This window comes from Stigmatopora argus, chromosome 18 (assembly GCF_051989625.1).
Source record: "Stigmatopora argus isolate UIUO_Sarg chromosome 18, RoL_Sarg_1.0, whole genome shotgun sequence".
NCBI lineage: Eukaryota > Metazoa > Chordata > Actinopteri > Syngnathiformes > Syngnathidae > Stigmatopora > Stigmatopora argus.
The window spans coordinates 10,791,216-10,806,369 of NC_135404.1; the positions used below are offsets into that span (position 1 = coordinate 10,791,216).

Consider the following 15,154-nt stretch of genomic DNA (forward strand, 5'->3'; position numbering starts at 1 on the left):
AACAATATTAAGATGACTATCTGAATGGGAAATACTAATTTAAATCAATTTTAATAAAATAAGGTTTTGAACAACCCCCTTATTACTCCGGAATTTTTTATGTTTAAATAATTGTACACTGTTGCTTTAAATGCAAACAGGTGGATACAAATATAATTATCTATATTTTAAAATAAAATTAAAAATCGAAAGGTCACAGAAAGAAGAAAAAGGAACTGAAAGCCCACGCCCTCTATGACGCACCTGTCTATAGGAAGACTTTCGACACTTGCTTCAATTATAAGAAAAAAAACTAAGAGGAATAATACCACTGGTGTTTTGACCTCTTGGTGGTTGTACGTGAGACTGTGAGAATATGGTCGAAAATTGCCTGATCGCCGCTGTTTTATTGCTGTTTTTTACTCCTGGATTTTACAATAAAGGTGAGTTGTGTCCTATGTGACTGCGGCATAAAACTCGAGTACGTACCAGGAAGTGATGGTGTGTGAATATAACTTTGCTTTATGTCTGTAATCTTCTTACAGATATTACAAATGGTTTAAAAATTTCGAAGTATTCCATTGTTCAACCTCAACTGCTTTCTACACAGGCAAGTGACAGTCACACAATTTGGTAGCAATTTTTTCCTCATTTTTATTTTTCTCCATTATTTCAGAACTCTGAGGAACATAAGTCATATTTGATAAAAATAGACAACACGCCTTACCTCATCCACCTGAAGAGGAACAGGTTTTTGACCATTAACAGTCTAATCATTTCAATTATTAGATCAAAACCCTTTATTCTTTCCTGTTTCTTAGAGATTTCTTGCATCCAGATTTTCTCCGCAATCATGTGAAGCCTGTAAGTTATCATCATAACATAAACACGCATCCTTTGAGAACCCTTTCTTCAAGACTTTTTCCTCATTTTCCCCCCTCAGGTGTATTGTTATTATCATGGAGACGTGGAAGGTTATGAGAATTCGCTGGTGGCGCTCAGCACTTGCCGTGGATTGAGGTTAGAACCGCCTCAATCGCTTTGATTGGCGTCCAACGAGCGATTCATTTCACGTCAATCCGCCAACCGTAATATGTGCAATGGAACCCAGAATGATCTCATTGTCTTCTGGTAAAGCTGAGGACAGACTTCTCTGGAATCCTAAAATGTGAGGGTTTGTTCCTCTCCAGGGGTGTGATCATTTTCGCAAACCAAAGCTATGGACTGGAGCCTGTTTCGTGGTCCGCCACCAACGAGCACCTTTTGTACCGATTGGCCGACGTTCAGACCGAAGCCGTCAACTGCGGCGTGGTCCACCAGGACGTGGACATCCCAACTCACGAACCTTTCGAGCCCAAACATGCCATATCTGCTCTGCTAAGGGTTCGGATGCCCAAATTCATGACACGCCGACTGTGCGATTGGAAATATATGTCTAAGTATGTCATTGTTACTCTGCTTATTTCATTAGAAGAAACGCAATTTACCGCAGACGAGATACGTGGAGCTGGTTTTGGTTGTGGATCATCTCCGGGTGAGTTTTTAATTGGATTGGATAACTTTATTCATCCCGTATTCGAGAAATTTCATTGTGACAGTAGCAAGAAAAGGCATAGTTATAAGTTAGACAGTACAGTCAAAGGCAGCAGAACAACAAAGCAAAAAGCACAAAGTACAATTTAAAGCAAAATAATAAAAACGGGCATTTTCGCCGAGACTCTCTCTAAACTGCCAATTCACTTCAACTTTTTCATTGACAGTATCAATTCAAACAAGGAAATGAGACGGCGATTCGGCTGGAAATGGTGGAAATGGCCAACCTGTTGGATGGGGTAAGAGTGCAAAAAAAAGGCCAATCTTTCAATCAATTTACTTTGAAATCATCAAATCCATTTCTTCTAGTACTACAAGCCGCTGAACATCCGCGTGGTGCTGGTGGGCCTGGAAATCTTTCGGCAGGAAAACCCTTTCGATGTGGAGGGCGGCGCGGGCACCGTGCTGCGCAACTTCGTCAAGTGGAGAAAGTCTGACCTGTTGCCGAAGACCCGCCACGACATCGGTCAGCTCGTAGTGTGAGTCCGCCGCCGTCTAGCGATGACCGGATGAGAGCTGGACGAGTCGTAAAGGTTGTTTTGTTGTTGTTTTGAAGTGGTCGGCCCAATTCCTACCCGGGCGGCACGCTGGGAATGGCCTTCATTGGGACGGCGTGCTCGGCCACCACCGCCGGTGGAATCAGTGTGGTTAGTTTGACTCCTGACATCACACTGTTGTCATTTTAGTATTCCTAACACATCATTTTAGTTTAGTCAACTTGTACAAATGGCAGCGTGTTTGATGGCCCTGCTAGCTTGACTCTATTTGACTCCAAATAGTACAAGCTAACATCACTTGTAACCAGGATGATCTTCTGAAAAATGATACGCCTTCTATTATTTATGGTCGTGAATCGCACACACCTGCAAGTCATCGTTCAACCAGTTTGACTGACATTCTTAGAGCATTGATGAGGGAAAATTCTTCTATTCTTTCAATTTCACTTCAATGGGGCGTTTTCAGATGCAATGTGGTCCAGCAAATAGAATTATTATTTTTTAATTAGGGAATCAAAAAAAATTGTATTAGTTTAAGTAGGAAGCATTCAAATTTTGTCACTTTCTTTTCATTGGAGGAACTTTTTCAGTCGATCAATGCTTTTGGCTCAAAATGAACAAAAATATTTATTGTTCTCCCATTTGCAACCACCTTAAAATTTGACTGAAAATTGAAAAAATGAACGCAAAAGGTGTAATTGTGCGTAAAATGAATCTTATTAGCAACCAAAAAAAACAGTGAAATTTGAAATATGGCAAACTAGTTTCCTTTCTTTTGCCCTTTTTTAAGGGAATGCACAATTTATAAAAGTAGGGAAAAATGCTTCATTTTTTGATCTCTTCTCACAAAATTGCAATCAACCAGTTTGGCGACGACAGACTCGTTTTCACTTCCACCGTCGTGGCTCATGAGATCGGTCACAACCTCGGCATGAATCACGACGACACCCGCTGCGAATGCGAGGGAGGAAGTTGCATCATGGGGTCGACCGCAAAGTAAAATTCACACGCTTGTAAATTTGGGCCCCTGTTTGAATTATTTTCCAAATGTTTGCCGCATCCGTCATGTCGTTCAGGGGCGCCACGAGTTTCAGCCGCTGCAGCGGCCAAGATTTCGAGGCGCTCATCCTCCGTGGAAAGGGGGTGTGTCTTATTAACCAACCCTCCCTCTCGGACATCGTCGGCACCGCCAGGTGTGGCAACGGCCTGTTGGAAGAAAACGAGGAGTGCGACTGCGGCACCCCGGAGGTACTGCAACGTTTTCTATAGTTTCCTACAATGATTGGAAATAATACACACAAGTATTTTTACGTGCCCGAATCCGAAAATGACATTTTTTTTTTAATAGGAATGCCAGAACAAATGTTGTGACGCCGCCACCTGCAAATTCACCACTGGATCAACTTGTGCTCAGGGCAGCTGCTGCCAAGACTGCCAGGTGGGCACGCTACCATATGAACAGAGTTGTACGTAAATGAACAAACAAATTTAAATTAACTTGGATAAATATATACAGACACACTCAAACATACGTTTAATGTAACTTTACACAAAACTGAATTCTAGTTTTGTCTTAATCTTTTGTTACCTTCGTTTTCCGGGTTAGCGGTTTGCCACGCCTCCACCCTCACGTTCGCTATGGATGGACTGTTTGCTGTTGTACTATTGCCTTCAAAATATTCCGAAAATGATGCACACATGTCCTCACAATAGGATAACGCACGACCACTTGCCAACGAGAAATAGTCTTTAAAGAACGATCGCGGGACCTTCTTTCCTTAGAAAGAATAACAGGAAATGCAATAGCTGAGCTTACCCACGTATTGATTGTGGGTAATGAAGTTTTATTCTGAGAAAGGGTGCCATTGCCTATGGGTGTTGTGTGCACGAGTATACTTCATTACCCAGAAAGCCCTCTTTCATGCGCGTTGTGCGTTTCCTGGTCGAAACTCGTCCGAATAAATCGTTCAGTCCTCGTAGATATAGTAGTTATACACGAAAGAGATGCGGCAAAAAAGACAGTGCTCTACAATGATAAACAGCCTCTCAGGTCATGGCCACCTGGCTTGGTCGCATCTCGAAATTTTAATTGTATCACGAGCGAATTATTCAATCGAAATTTTCGTCGTAACACGAGCATGTTGTATGATGAGCTGTTGTTGTATCACGAGGTACCACTGTACGTATAGTTTCGAATTGTGACGGCGTTCTCCTTCCAGCTCAGAGTGGCCGGGACGCCGTGCAGGAGTTCGGCCAACGCGTGCAACCTTCCCGAATTCTGTAAAGGCACCAGCGCCTTCTGCCCCAACGACTTCTACATCATGGACGGCCTGCCCTGTCAAAACAACCAGGCGTATTGCTACGAGGGCCGATGCCAGACGTACGACTCCCAGTGTCAAAGTCTCTTTGCGTCAGGTACGTCGCAGTGGGTTAAAAATGCGTCCTCTCAATTTTGAACCTTTGCCTTTTGATTTTGTCAGATGTGGCAAAAAAGGCAGCCGATGCTTGTTTTCAAAACCTTAACATGAAGGGAAATCTCTTTGGCAATTGTGGCATAACCAGCACTGGAGAGTTTATCCGATGTGCTTTAGAGTGAGTCATTTTATTCCCTTTTTTTATATATGTTGAGATCAACTTGAAATTTGAAAAAATGAATATTTCAATTGCAGTGACACCTTATGCGGGAAAGTCCAGTGCACCGACGTGGACGCCAACAGCCCACCTCCGGGTGCTCATATCAGTTTACAGGACATCGACGGGTTCAGGTGTGTCAACGCAGACTTCAACCTTGGTCCAGATGTGCTGGATCCTGCCTATGTGAATTCTGGGAGTCCTTGTGCTGAAGGAAAAGTAAGAAATTCAAGAAAAACTCCAGTTTGGTCAACCTTCTCTCATGTTCCTCTCGCGTTATTTTCTTTTTTTTTTTTTAGACCTGCCTCGATTTTAAGTGCGTCAACGCCTCTGCGCTGTTGCCGAACTTAAATTGTGATGCCAAGAGGACCTGCAACGGCCATGGGGTCGGGATGAGTTTTCTGGATTCGCTTTGTTGTGGTCCTGCCAAGTGGCGCTCTATTAATTGCATTTTCTGCTAGCAGGTTTGCAACGACCAAGGACACTGCCACTGCGACGACGGTTGGGGCCCACCAAGCTGTAACCGGGCGGGGAATGGCGGCAGCATCGACAGTGGTCCTACCAAGATAGGTACAATAGGAATTCATGGTTTTTCAGCTCGGCGATTAACTTTAAGATACAGTATATTAATGTCATTTTTTCTAAAGAAGTGCTTTTAATCACATTTGTAAACACAAATTGTAAACGTGCATTTATGCAGCTATGCCCAATATGGTGCTGAAAATGGATTTTGTTTATTTTGTGCGTAGTGCTTCAATAAATTAGAGCACTGTATTTATTTAAACCTTTACAACTACAGTGTGTTATGTTAATAGCCACTATGAAGATAATGATTAATATCACACACATACATATAATGATTAATGCGCACATATATAATAATATCCCAGAATAACCCCAACACCTTGTAACTCAGATTTTTTTTGTTGCTGTCCATACTTGCACCTTATCAAATGTACATTCTGTGTTTTTAAGACTACTCCCTCAGAAACGGCCTGTTGATCTTCTTCCTGCTTGTCGTTCCTGTGCTGGTTCTTCTTCTTCTGGTACTGCTTTTTTTATTCAAGAGAGAAGCGCTCAACCCTTGTCTCAAACGAGGCCGCCGTTTCAGGTAATTGCAATCATGCTAGATAATGTAAAGAAAAAAAACATGTTCTTTGTATCTATAAAAGTGTACTGGTTGACTTTTTCCAGACCAAATAACAGTGGAAATGGCAGATCCAATGGACAATCAAATACTGAGACAAATACTACCACTCAAGTTCCAGGAGAAGTTCCCCCACAGAGGGTAAATACTTTCCTCACTCATTCATCCATCGCGGAGGGATATTTGATCATGTATTTATTCAGTTACAAAGCCGGATTAACAGCTATTGTAAATAATCAGGATATAGTCTCATCTTTAATGCGGTAATGTTGTCTTCTCTCTTTTCAGCTACCATTTCCACCAGCTACTTCAGTGCCCATTACTGGGTAGGAACTTCATTCAATTATATTCCATAACTCGAATTGTTTAATCATTGAAATATGCAGTTACAGGTTTGGAGAACTGGATTATTGGAATGCAGATTTAAATACGAATTCAGCTCAGCCCCAAGCAGCGAGGCAGGGCCCCGGAGTCCCCAGAGCTATTCCCTCACCACGTCCACCAAACTAAGTGGATTTATTTTTATTTTATTTACATTTGCGGACTAACTCTTCGCTAATCATGCACTCTGAAATGTGTGGTTGTTCAAATATGGAGTAAGCTCTGAGTAATGTTGAACAAAGGTGTGTTTGTAATTACATTGTAAAGCAGTCTATTAAATACACTGTATATTTTCTTAAAACATTTTATGATTTTGTGAAATAAAGGACATTGTTATTGTAAAAAAATACACTTGTCTTAGTATACACAGTCTGTGGCAATATTAAGGAATCAAATTAGCTTTATGTGTAAATTATTTTATTATTTTATGACTGAAAATACTGCCTTCGTGTGCCGGTTTAGTCTGCAACCGGATGTGGGCGGTCCTTCAGCGAACACGGAAGTAAGCAACCAGAGGAAAACAAACATGGCCGCCATAGCATCGTAAAGGTTGTTTTGCTGTGACAGTATGACAACAGCGGTCAAGCCCGAGCAGGACGACCGTCCTCGGGCCTGTCTGTGTGTCCTCTGCGGTCTCCCCGCCGCGGGGAAGTCTTCGCTATCCCGTAAAATCTGTCTCGCCGCCGGGAGACAAGGTTGGAGAGCCGCTGTGTTAGTGTACGATGAGCTGATCCCGGATCAGGCTTTTCACGCAAGGGAGGGACTCATAGATGAAGACTCGACGTCACAGGAAGCGGTATATTTTCTGAAATTATAGTTCCTAGAATGCAACCTATGATTTTATAACATTTCGCCTTTAGGATAGCTTACGTAATTTATCATATCTAGTAGAGAGTTCATCGTTTATTAGTAGTACCTTTCGACTGTATTATATTGAATATTTTATTTATACATGGTTTTACTCCACCCACACTAACATAGTACCTAATGTACTTTGACACATATTAAAACGCCATTGAAAATTGTCTTTGACCTCCCCAAACAAATTCTAAACATGAGCCGTTTTTAAAAGACTGCTTTTTAAAAAAAATATTTTGCTCTTTTCAGCGCACAGCTTGGAAATTCCACCGAAATGCAGTATTGAGGTGGATTGAAGAATTCTTGGAAAAAAATTTAGGCAATGGCAGCATCAACCCTGCTTTTTTGCCGCCGCCGCTCGAACACGCCCAGGCTGATAACGCTCCGCTTTTGTTGGTGTTGGATGATAACTTCTACTATCCAAGCATGAGATATGAGGTCTTCCAGCTGGCTAGAAAATGTACAAATCTTTTCAGTGTCTGGGACTGAACTAAACTCAACTTTGTTACATTGCTTTTTTAATGTACGCTATTTTTTGCAGATTCGTTGGGTTTTTGCCAGGTGTATGTGCAGTGCCCCGTCGAGATGTGCGTCCGCCGGAATGAGAACCGGCCTCGTCCCGTCCCCGCCGGGGTGATCGTGGAGATGGCGAAGCGTCTGGAGGCTCCCAATTCCAAGAAAAACCAATGGGAAGCCAAGAGCGTCACCGTGGACAGCTCAGAGAATGTTTCCGAATGTGAAATGTAAGCCTGCCGACGTTCATTTTTTTCTCCCTCTCACTTTCTTTTAAGTCTTTACAATTCTTTTCAGTCAGAAAATTATGGAGTTGATGTCATCTGCGTTGAGTGAACCGTTGAGTCCAGTTGAGGAGGATGAAGAAGTCAAGGTTTGTGAAAAACTGATCGTGATTATGAGTAGGATAATCAGCAAAAGTTTCAGGTTTCATGTCATGTTTTTAAAAATCTATCGTTTTATTTTTTTTAACCCTGTAGGAGGCAGACCGCCAAAAATGCGCCGCCAACATCGTTCACCAAGCTGATCAAGCCTGTCGTCGTCTCATCTCCGAGACCATGAAAAAAGCCAAAGGTCAGCTATTTACTTCATGACATCATAATTCATGATTCTATCCTATTTTAGCCAATCAGAAGCAATCATCTATTTTCCAGAAACTGGTGTCTCCCATCCAAACATGAGGTCGTTAGCCGCTCACCTGAACGAATCGAAAGCGCAATTTCTCCAAAATTTGCGTGCACGTGTTCTGCAAGACCCAAACTTGAATCTAGAGGCCGTGAACGCGAATCACGTGGTGAAGACGGCGTTAGTACGTTTTGACGCTGAACGACAAGAAATCCTCTTGAAAATCTTCCAGGACCATTTCTTCATTTAATCAATAGATCTATTGAACGATGCATTACTGGTATGAAATATTGTTTATATGTATATAATCTTTATATAAAGATTCAAAAGTTTTTCTCGGAACACCATAGTTTTCACTCTTCATTTAAATCACTGGTTTGAATCTCTCCTTTGTACTCCTTAATTTACAAAACATTTTAAAAAATCACAGCTCTTATAAGTTCCAGTGTATAGAAACTGTAAACGTAAAATAAAATACAGGCACAGTTAAAGTGTGAAACAAAGTCAGCCAAGATACAAAAACAAAGAATGTTGTGTTTAGCTGCCAATGGAAAACTAATTTCTGCTATTTCCTTTAACTAGTAAGCAGCATTTATGTACCGTACTTCATTCGGGCATCATAACTGCCATCTACTGGAGCTTATGCCAAAATTTGACAACTAGGCTAGCTATATTACCTCCAAAAAAAGTCATGAAAATGATCCATACATAGTGTCATTTGGGGGGAGTCAACATAAATGTGTTTAATCGAGTGTTACCCAACAGCTGTCCTACTAGATATGTGTCAAATAAATTTAAAAAAGTCAAACTAATCATCCCAAATATCACACTATATACTCCCAAATAAAACAGTATTGGTCTTTCAGGTAAAAATTTCTTGATGAACCTTGCGCTATTTACCTCTTAAATAAAATCCTTCAAGTAACATTAAAATACAGTGGAACAACAAATGTAGACAGACTATATAACAATACTCACAGGCGTGTATCTTACGTAACCTTATGTAGCGTACACAAACCTTAAAGATGATTGGCTTTATACCATTGCAATGATGTATCCGTTTTGTATAATCCATGATATTGTGGCGTGTGCGGGGCGACCAAAAGACCGGCGACCAATCGACCGTGTACCGATATTGTAAGGTGGTATTTTCCCCATTAAAACACTTGCTGGCATTGAATGGAAAAAGATTTCATCTATGAGTGTGGATGTTGAACACATGAAATGTGTATCGCAAGGCACCTCTGTAGTGAGTGTCTTAAAAAGGATTGTGATGGATTCCGGGGGGGGCACGGTCCGGTTCACTTTCTGTGCTGCCCTTGGGCAAAATGGCAGGCAAAGTCATACTTGTCAGTGCACGTGTGTCCGCAGACGTTGCAGCGAAAGGGGTGCTCGTAAACGTGGCACCCCATGTGGATGGTGTACAGTACATTGTCGGGAAAGTTGATGTCGCAGTGCGGACACCGCTGCGGTCCGTCGCTTTCCGGAGCGGTCGCGGCGGCCGCTCGGGGCGTGCCGGGCCGACTCCCGCCGGCGCACAAAGCCTCGTCGTGGATGTCCAGACCGGGACGCGGCTCGTGACTCGCGTGGTCCGTGGCGGGGTATTCGCTTTTAGGCGTTAGAGTCTGCACGCCGTTGGAGCACGTTTCGGCTCGCGCGCCCGTCACTTCCTGTATCACTATCGGCTTCTCGTCGCCGTTGGGGAGCATGTGCGAGGATTCGGACCGGAGGTCGGCCGGGTTCAGCGAAGCCAGCTGTTCCAGCGGGTTGTCGAAAGCTCTGCTGAAGTCGATTTCCGGCAACCTGGGAGGGTTCCTACCGTCGCTCGCGTTCAAATGGTGGTGGGGCGCGTCGTTGACGTAGTCCGACTTGGCCGGGGGCGGCGGGGTCAAGGCCGGGCGTCTTCCGAAGCCCAGCGATCCGCTCCGCTTCTGCAGCGTGGCCAGGCTTCGCGTGACGACGAAGGGCGGGCGCGCCACCCGGGCGGGCGGCTGCTTATGGCGCCGGCGACGGTGGTGCGACAGGTTGCCGCGGTCGCTACAGCGGAAGGCGCACAGGTTGCACTTGTATGGCTTCTCGCCCGTGTGCGAGCGCACGTGGGCCTCCAGGTGGCGCTCGTAGGCCGAGGCGAACGGGCACAGCTGGCAGCGGTGCGGTTTTTCTCCTGTTGGACAGAAAGGTTTACGTCAAATGGATCTTCAGACTGTGTAGACGTCTTTTGGTCGCCTGTTGTCGCGGTCGGGGCGACCAAAAGACCGGCGACCAAAAGACCGGCGACCAATCGACCGGCGACCAATCGACCGCACATGGTCATTCTCAATGTTATTGTTCTTTTAATAGCAGACAATACTATAACTTGATGTGGGTCTGACCTGTATGGATGCGGATGTGCTCGATCAAGCGGGTCATGCCCTTGTTGACATAGTTGCAAAAGCTGCACTTGTATTTGCCATCGCACGTCCTTTCCAGTCCAACCATTTGCACGTCCGACACTTCCTCCAGAGGGAGGCTCACCTCCACGGACGGGGGATCCAGACCATTGTGCTCGCTCCTCAGGGCCACTGGTGACAAAAACACATTGTATTACTCCATATTTGAGTCATTCATCTATACACACTGATACACTTTTAATTAAGACATGTATACTGTCACATTGATGTGACAATTACTCAAATTTTGAATCACTAGGGAAATGTAGTTTTAAATAGTGTGCTCATTTTTTTAAACTAGATTTGAATAACAGCAATTAAAATGCTAAAATGGCTTTTAATATTCTTACCAGGGTCTTTTTCTTCACAAATAGAACCTGAAATCATATTGACGTGCTGCGTTTGCTGTGTCAGGTATTCTTGAAATTCCCTCACAAAATCCAAAGGTTCTGTCTTAATCTCTTCCATGGTGGTCGTTTAGGTTAACGACTTGGAAAAAAACATCCCCCAAAAGGACAAGATGTTCAGTTAAATACAGCTTGTGCCGCTAAAACAGCACTTTCTATTGGTGTGGATGCGCAAACCTGGCTAATGTTGTTAGCACGCCATTTCGAGCCGTGGTGGCAGTTCTATCCAAACGCTGGGCGTTGAAAATAGCATCCCTTTAAATGTCACGTTAACTTGACAATATTGTCTAAAAACATGGTTATAAATCAATAATGTATTCTTAGAGTTGCCAGGTGATCATTAGCTGCTGCTAACACGCCTTTGTAGCCACTCTAGAAAGTGTTGCATTCACAAAAATCCGAAATTTGTTATTTACCTTTAAATTTCCCTTAAAAATTCTACCAAATCCCATTCTTCTTACCGACAAGCACCAATATGTGTTTTTTGAGAATGAAAACCTATTAAAAAAAACGTATGAACAATGAATTTTTAAACTGTCATCATTAACAGGAAGTGACATAGAGATCCCGTTTGCTATAAATGCAGCATCAGCTACCCAGAGTGACGTAGGCATGTAAACATTGTGTAACAAATCATGGCTGCCGTGTTGGTAAGAACTCTGTCGCAGGTAAGACAGCAAACAGTGACATCCCGTCTTTGTAAGTCAAATTTGTTCAATTTTGTCCTTTTTATCGCTCTCGACTTCATTGCGCTTCCAAACGACCGCTACGTTACGTCAATAACATGGCATTGAGAATCAGAGGTTGCGTTCGAAAGCAATCGGACACTCCAAATCCACATTCCCTTTTTTATGTATCCTTATCAAACGATTACTTCCTAAAAATGCTTTATGCGCCTGTGTTATTAGTCTTGCAGACAGCTCCGTCGATCGTGGGTTGGATGCCAGCCAGGATGGAGGAGCAGATCCACCAAATCTGCCCTGGAGGCGGACTCAGTACAGGCGACCGGATTGGTCCACTTCCCTCCCTTGCAGTCGTATTCCGAGGAGGAGAATATGATGAGGGATTCGGGTAAATAGATGTCCCTTAATGACAACAAGAGTATTGAAAAAGTGTTTATTTTTTTCTTATTTGTTTAACAGTGAAAAAGTACGCACAAGAACGTATTGCCCCCCTTGTGGCGAAGATGGATGAGCAATCGTTTATGGATGAAGCAGTGATCAAGTCTCTCTTTGAACAGGGTGTAAGACCCTTTTCTCTTAGAAATCGCGTGGTTTGTCCATGTATGTTATTCTTTCCCCAATCCCCGGCAGCTCATGGGCATTGAGATCGACCCGGAGTACGGCGGGACGGGCTCGACGTTCTTCTCCTCCGTCCTCGTCATCGAGGAGCTGGCCAAGGTGGACGCCTCCGTGGCAGTGCTTTGCGATATCCAGAACACACTCATCAACACGCTCTTCATGCAACTGGGCACCGCAGCTCAGAAGGAGAAGTACCTCACCAGCCTTTCCACAGACATGGTGGAATATGATATTCATTGTAAAGAAAAATGTACAATAATGCTGTTTATATTTACCGGGATGTCTGTTTCTCACTCACAGATCGGCAGTTTTTGCCTGTCGGAGGCTGAATCGGGCAGCGATGCTTTCGCTCTGAAGACGCGTGCTGAAAAGCACAAGGACTATTACGTCATCAACGGGTCCAAGATGTGGATCAGCAATGCGGAAAATGCCGGCGTGTTCCTGGTGATGGCCAATGTGGACCCCTCGGCAGTGAGTGACGACGTACACCGTATTTTAAGAAGAGCGTGGTATAGTTTTCTGCATTGATTTCAACAGGTTTTGAATAATGACCTAATGCAATGACACTATTTAGCGCCATCTAGTGTTAAAGCTGAAGAGCAACTGAATGTAGGTTGAACTTAAGATTCTTGTGCATGCTATATTCCAAGGGTGTCAGACAAGGGTTGGTTTGCGGGCCGCTTCAACGTCCATTTGATTTCACGTGGGCCGGATCATTTTAGATATAACATTTATATATATTTTTTTGATAAATGGATTAAAAGAACTAGATCAAAAGCCCTGAATATTCCATTTTTTTATAGATCTAAAACAATGCTTTTTTTCTTGGTAAGGGAAAATCTCTTTTAATCATTATGTGCCATATTAAAGTGGAAAACAGAAAATATTTTTATATATTTTTAGATTTTACAAAATGATTTTTGAACTAAAAACAAAGAAAATATGGATTATAAAATAGCAATTATCGATTTAAAAGGAGGAAAAATCAGGAAATTTAATATACATCTATATCATTTTAATTTGATCCTAAAAAAGAAAGTTCCCACTGATGATTTACTTTCTCGGGCCACACAAAACGATGCGGCGGGCCAGATTTGGCCCCCAAGCCGCCACTTTGACACCTGTGCTATAGTCTATGATTTAATGTTTTGCCTCGGAAATAAAATCTAGGCAGTGGGCCGTAGTTAGCCAATCAGGGGACAGAAAAACTGAAAAAATGATTAGAAACTATTCTGGTTTACAGGGTTACAGAGGCATCACCTGCTTCATCGTGGACCGGGAAACGGAAGGCTTGGAAATTTGCAAGAAGGAAAATAAACTGGGCTTGCGTGCATCCTCCACCTGCCCGCTCAACCTTGACAACGTCAAGGTCCGGACTCAAACAGGCGGCGCCAATAGAAAAACAGGGCATGTTTTTTTTCAAAAATTGCGCTTCTCCTTGTACAGGTTCCTGAGAAGAACATCCTGGGCCAAGTGGGTCACGGGTACAAATACGCCATCGGAATGCTCAACGAGGGCAGGATTGGAATCGCGGCTCAGGTAAAAAAAATGTTTTCCTGTTGGAAAATCCATAGAAAATAACATTAGAGAGCCATTTTTTTTATTTTTATAGATGGTGGGTCTTGCCCAAGGCTGCTTTGACCACACTGTTCCTTACACAAGGCAGAGAGTGCAGTTTGGGAAAAGGATCTTTGACTTTCAGGTAAATTTAAACAAAAGTGTTATGTGATAACGCCACGTTCCTGTCCACTTATCCTTTTTTGCATTGCAGGGCATGCAGCATCAAATAGCTCACGTAGCCACGCAAATCGAAGCCGCACGCTTGCTAACGTACAACGCCGCTCGTCTGAAAGAAGCCGGGAGACCTTTTATCAAAGAAGCCTGCATGGCCAAATATTTTTCCGCTGAGGTGAGAAAAGAAATATTTTTTTTTTCAATGAAATGACAACATATTTAATGTTGTTTTTGTCCTTATCCAGGTAGCGACGTTGACCACATCCAAATGCATTGAATGGATGGGTGGGGTGGGCTTCACCAAAGACTACCCTATTGAGAAATACTACAGAGACTGTAAAATCGGTACATATGCAAATTTTAATTGCTGATAATGCAAAATATTAACACGATTAAACACAAGCGGCTGTCTTGATTTCCAGGTACCATCTACGAGGGGACGACAAACATCCAGCTGTCCACGATGGCCAAATTCATTGATAAAGAGTACGAAGCCTGAAATGTATCCAAAATTGGAGCCTGATAGATTGCACTACTGCGACCGACATGTTACACTCCTTCGGATGATGTCGTCGTCTCTCCATCCTTACAACAACACATGGATATGTTACATTTTGACACTCTTGCTGTTCAGTATGGTCATTTTGTATAGACTTTCCAATGATTATCAACCATAAAATGGTAGAAATGTGTATTTTTCAGTGCCTTTGCTGTGCCTAATGATGACTGGGATTTATACACGTACTAATCATGGATTAAACCATTTGTGGGAATTCTACACTGTTTTGTTCTTAATATCCTCACACAACCATTGTATTATATTCTAAGAACAAGTAGATGAACCACATCAGAAAATTATTGTGACGGGGAAACTATTCATTTTGACTGAAATCGTTCAAATTTATTGGAAGTCTTGTTGTCAATGTTAATATACCACTGTACTATTTTCAAAGGTTAAATTCGCCACTTAATTCTAGCTGTTGCCACTAGAGGGCAGCCATCTGCCAGTTGTGTGTATGTGTGTGTATATATATATATATATATATATATATATATATAT

General features: G+C 42.8%; 4 protein-coding genes across 5 annotated transcripts; 3 read left to right on the forward strand and 1 right to left on the reverse strand.

Annotated features, from left to right (window-relative positions):
- Positions 1 to 192: 192 nt before the first annotated feature.
- adam9b (ADAM metallopeptidase domain 9b) lies at positions 193 to 6,575 on the forward strand. The gene is made up of 22 exons (XM_077625347.1): positions 193 to 422; positions 525 to 589; positions 656 to 729; positions 801 to 843; positions 923 to 999; positions 1,170 to 1,362; positions 1,451 to 1,513; positions 1,740 to 1,811; positions 1,882 to 2,051; positions 2,129 to 2,219; positions 2,935 to 3,065; positions 3,146 to 3,317; positions 3,418 to 3,507; positions 4,289 to 4,484; positions 4,550 to 4,661; positions 4,739 to 4,919; positions 5,000 to 5,086; positions 5,165 to 5,270; positions 5,676 to 5,811; positions 5,895 to 5,988; positions 6,136 to 6,173; positions 6,234 to 6,575. The coding sequence occupies exons 1-22, from the start codon at positions 356 to 358 to the stop codon at positions 6,355 to 6,357; spliced, it is 2,382 nt and encodes a 793-aa protein (XP_077481473.1). The 5' UTR covers positions 193 to 355; the 3' UTR covers positions 6,358 to 6,575.
- A 116-nt stretch (positions 6,576 to 6,691) lies between these two features.
- Positions 6,692 to 8,565, forward strand: pstk (phosphoseryl-tRNA kinase). The gene is made up of 6 exons (XM_077625344.1): positions 6,692 to 7,024; positions 7,336 to 7,546; positions 7,628 to 7,829; positions 7,897 to 7,972; positions 8,079 to 8,172; positions 8,253 to 8,565. Exons 1-6 carry the CDS (start codon positions 6,797 to 6,799, stop codon positions 8,471 to 8,473), a joined length of 1,032 nt encoding a protein of 343 aa, XP_077481470.1. The 5' UTR covers positions 6,692 to 6,796; the 3' UTR covers positions 8,474 to 8,565.
- On the reverse strand, positions 8,450 to 11,537 carry LOC144092501 (zinc finger protein Pegasus-like). 2 transcript variants are annotated; one of them, XM_077625343.1, is made up of 4 exons: positions 11,237 to 11,537; positions 11,006 to 11,141; positions 10,596 to 10,787; positions 8,450 to 10,387 (listed from the first exon to the last, which is right to left on the reverse strand). In XM_077625343.1, exons 2-4 carry the CDS (start codon positions 11,118 to 11,120, stop codon positions 9,525 to 9,527), a joined length of 1,170 nt encoding a protein of 389 aa, XP_077481469.1. In that variant the 5' UTR covers positions 11,121 to 11,141; positions 11,237 to 11,537; the 3' UTR covers positions 8,450 to 9,524. The 2 variants fall into 2 exon arrangements, with proteins under 2 accessions (XP_077481469.1, XP_077481468.1); XM_077625342.1 differs by having other exon boundaries at positions 10,596 to 10,784; positions 11,003 to 11,537.
- A 92-nt stretch (positions 11,538 to 11,629) lies between these two features.
- Positions 11,630 to 14,872, forward strand: acadsb (acyl-CoA dehydrogenase short/branched chain). Its single transcript, XM_077625341.1, has 11 exons — positions 11,630 to 11,727; positions 11,968 to 12,130; positions 12,202 to 12,302; positions 12,373 to 12,579; positions 12,661 to 12,831; positions 13,604 to 13,729; positions 13,807 to 13,899; positions 13,973 to 14,062; positions 14,132 to 14,269; positions 14,340 to 14,439; positions 14,517 to 14,872. The coding sequence occupies exons 1-11, from the start codon at positions 11,695 to 11,697 to the stop codon at positions 14,591 to 14,593; spliced, it is 1,299 nt and encodes a 432-aa protein (XP_077481467.1). The 5' UTR covers positions 11,630 to 11,694; the 3' UTR covers positions 14,594 to 14,872.
- Positions 14,873 to 15,154: the final 282 nt, after the last annotated feature.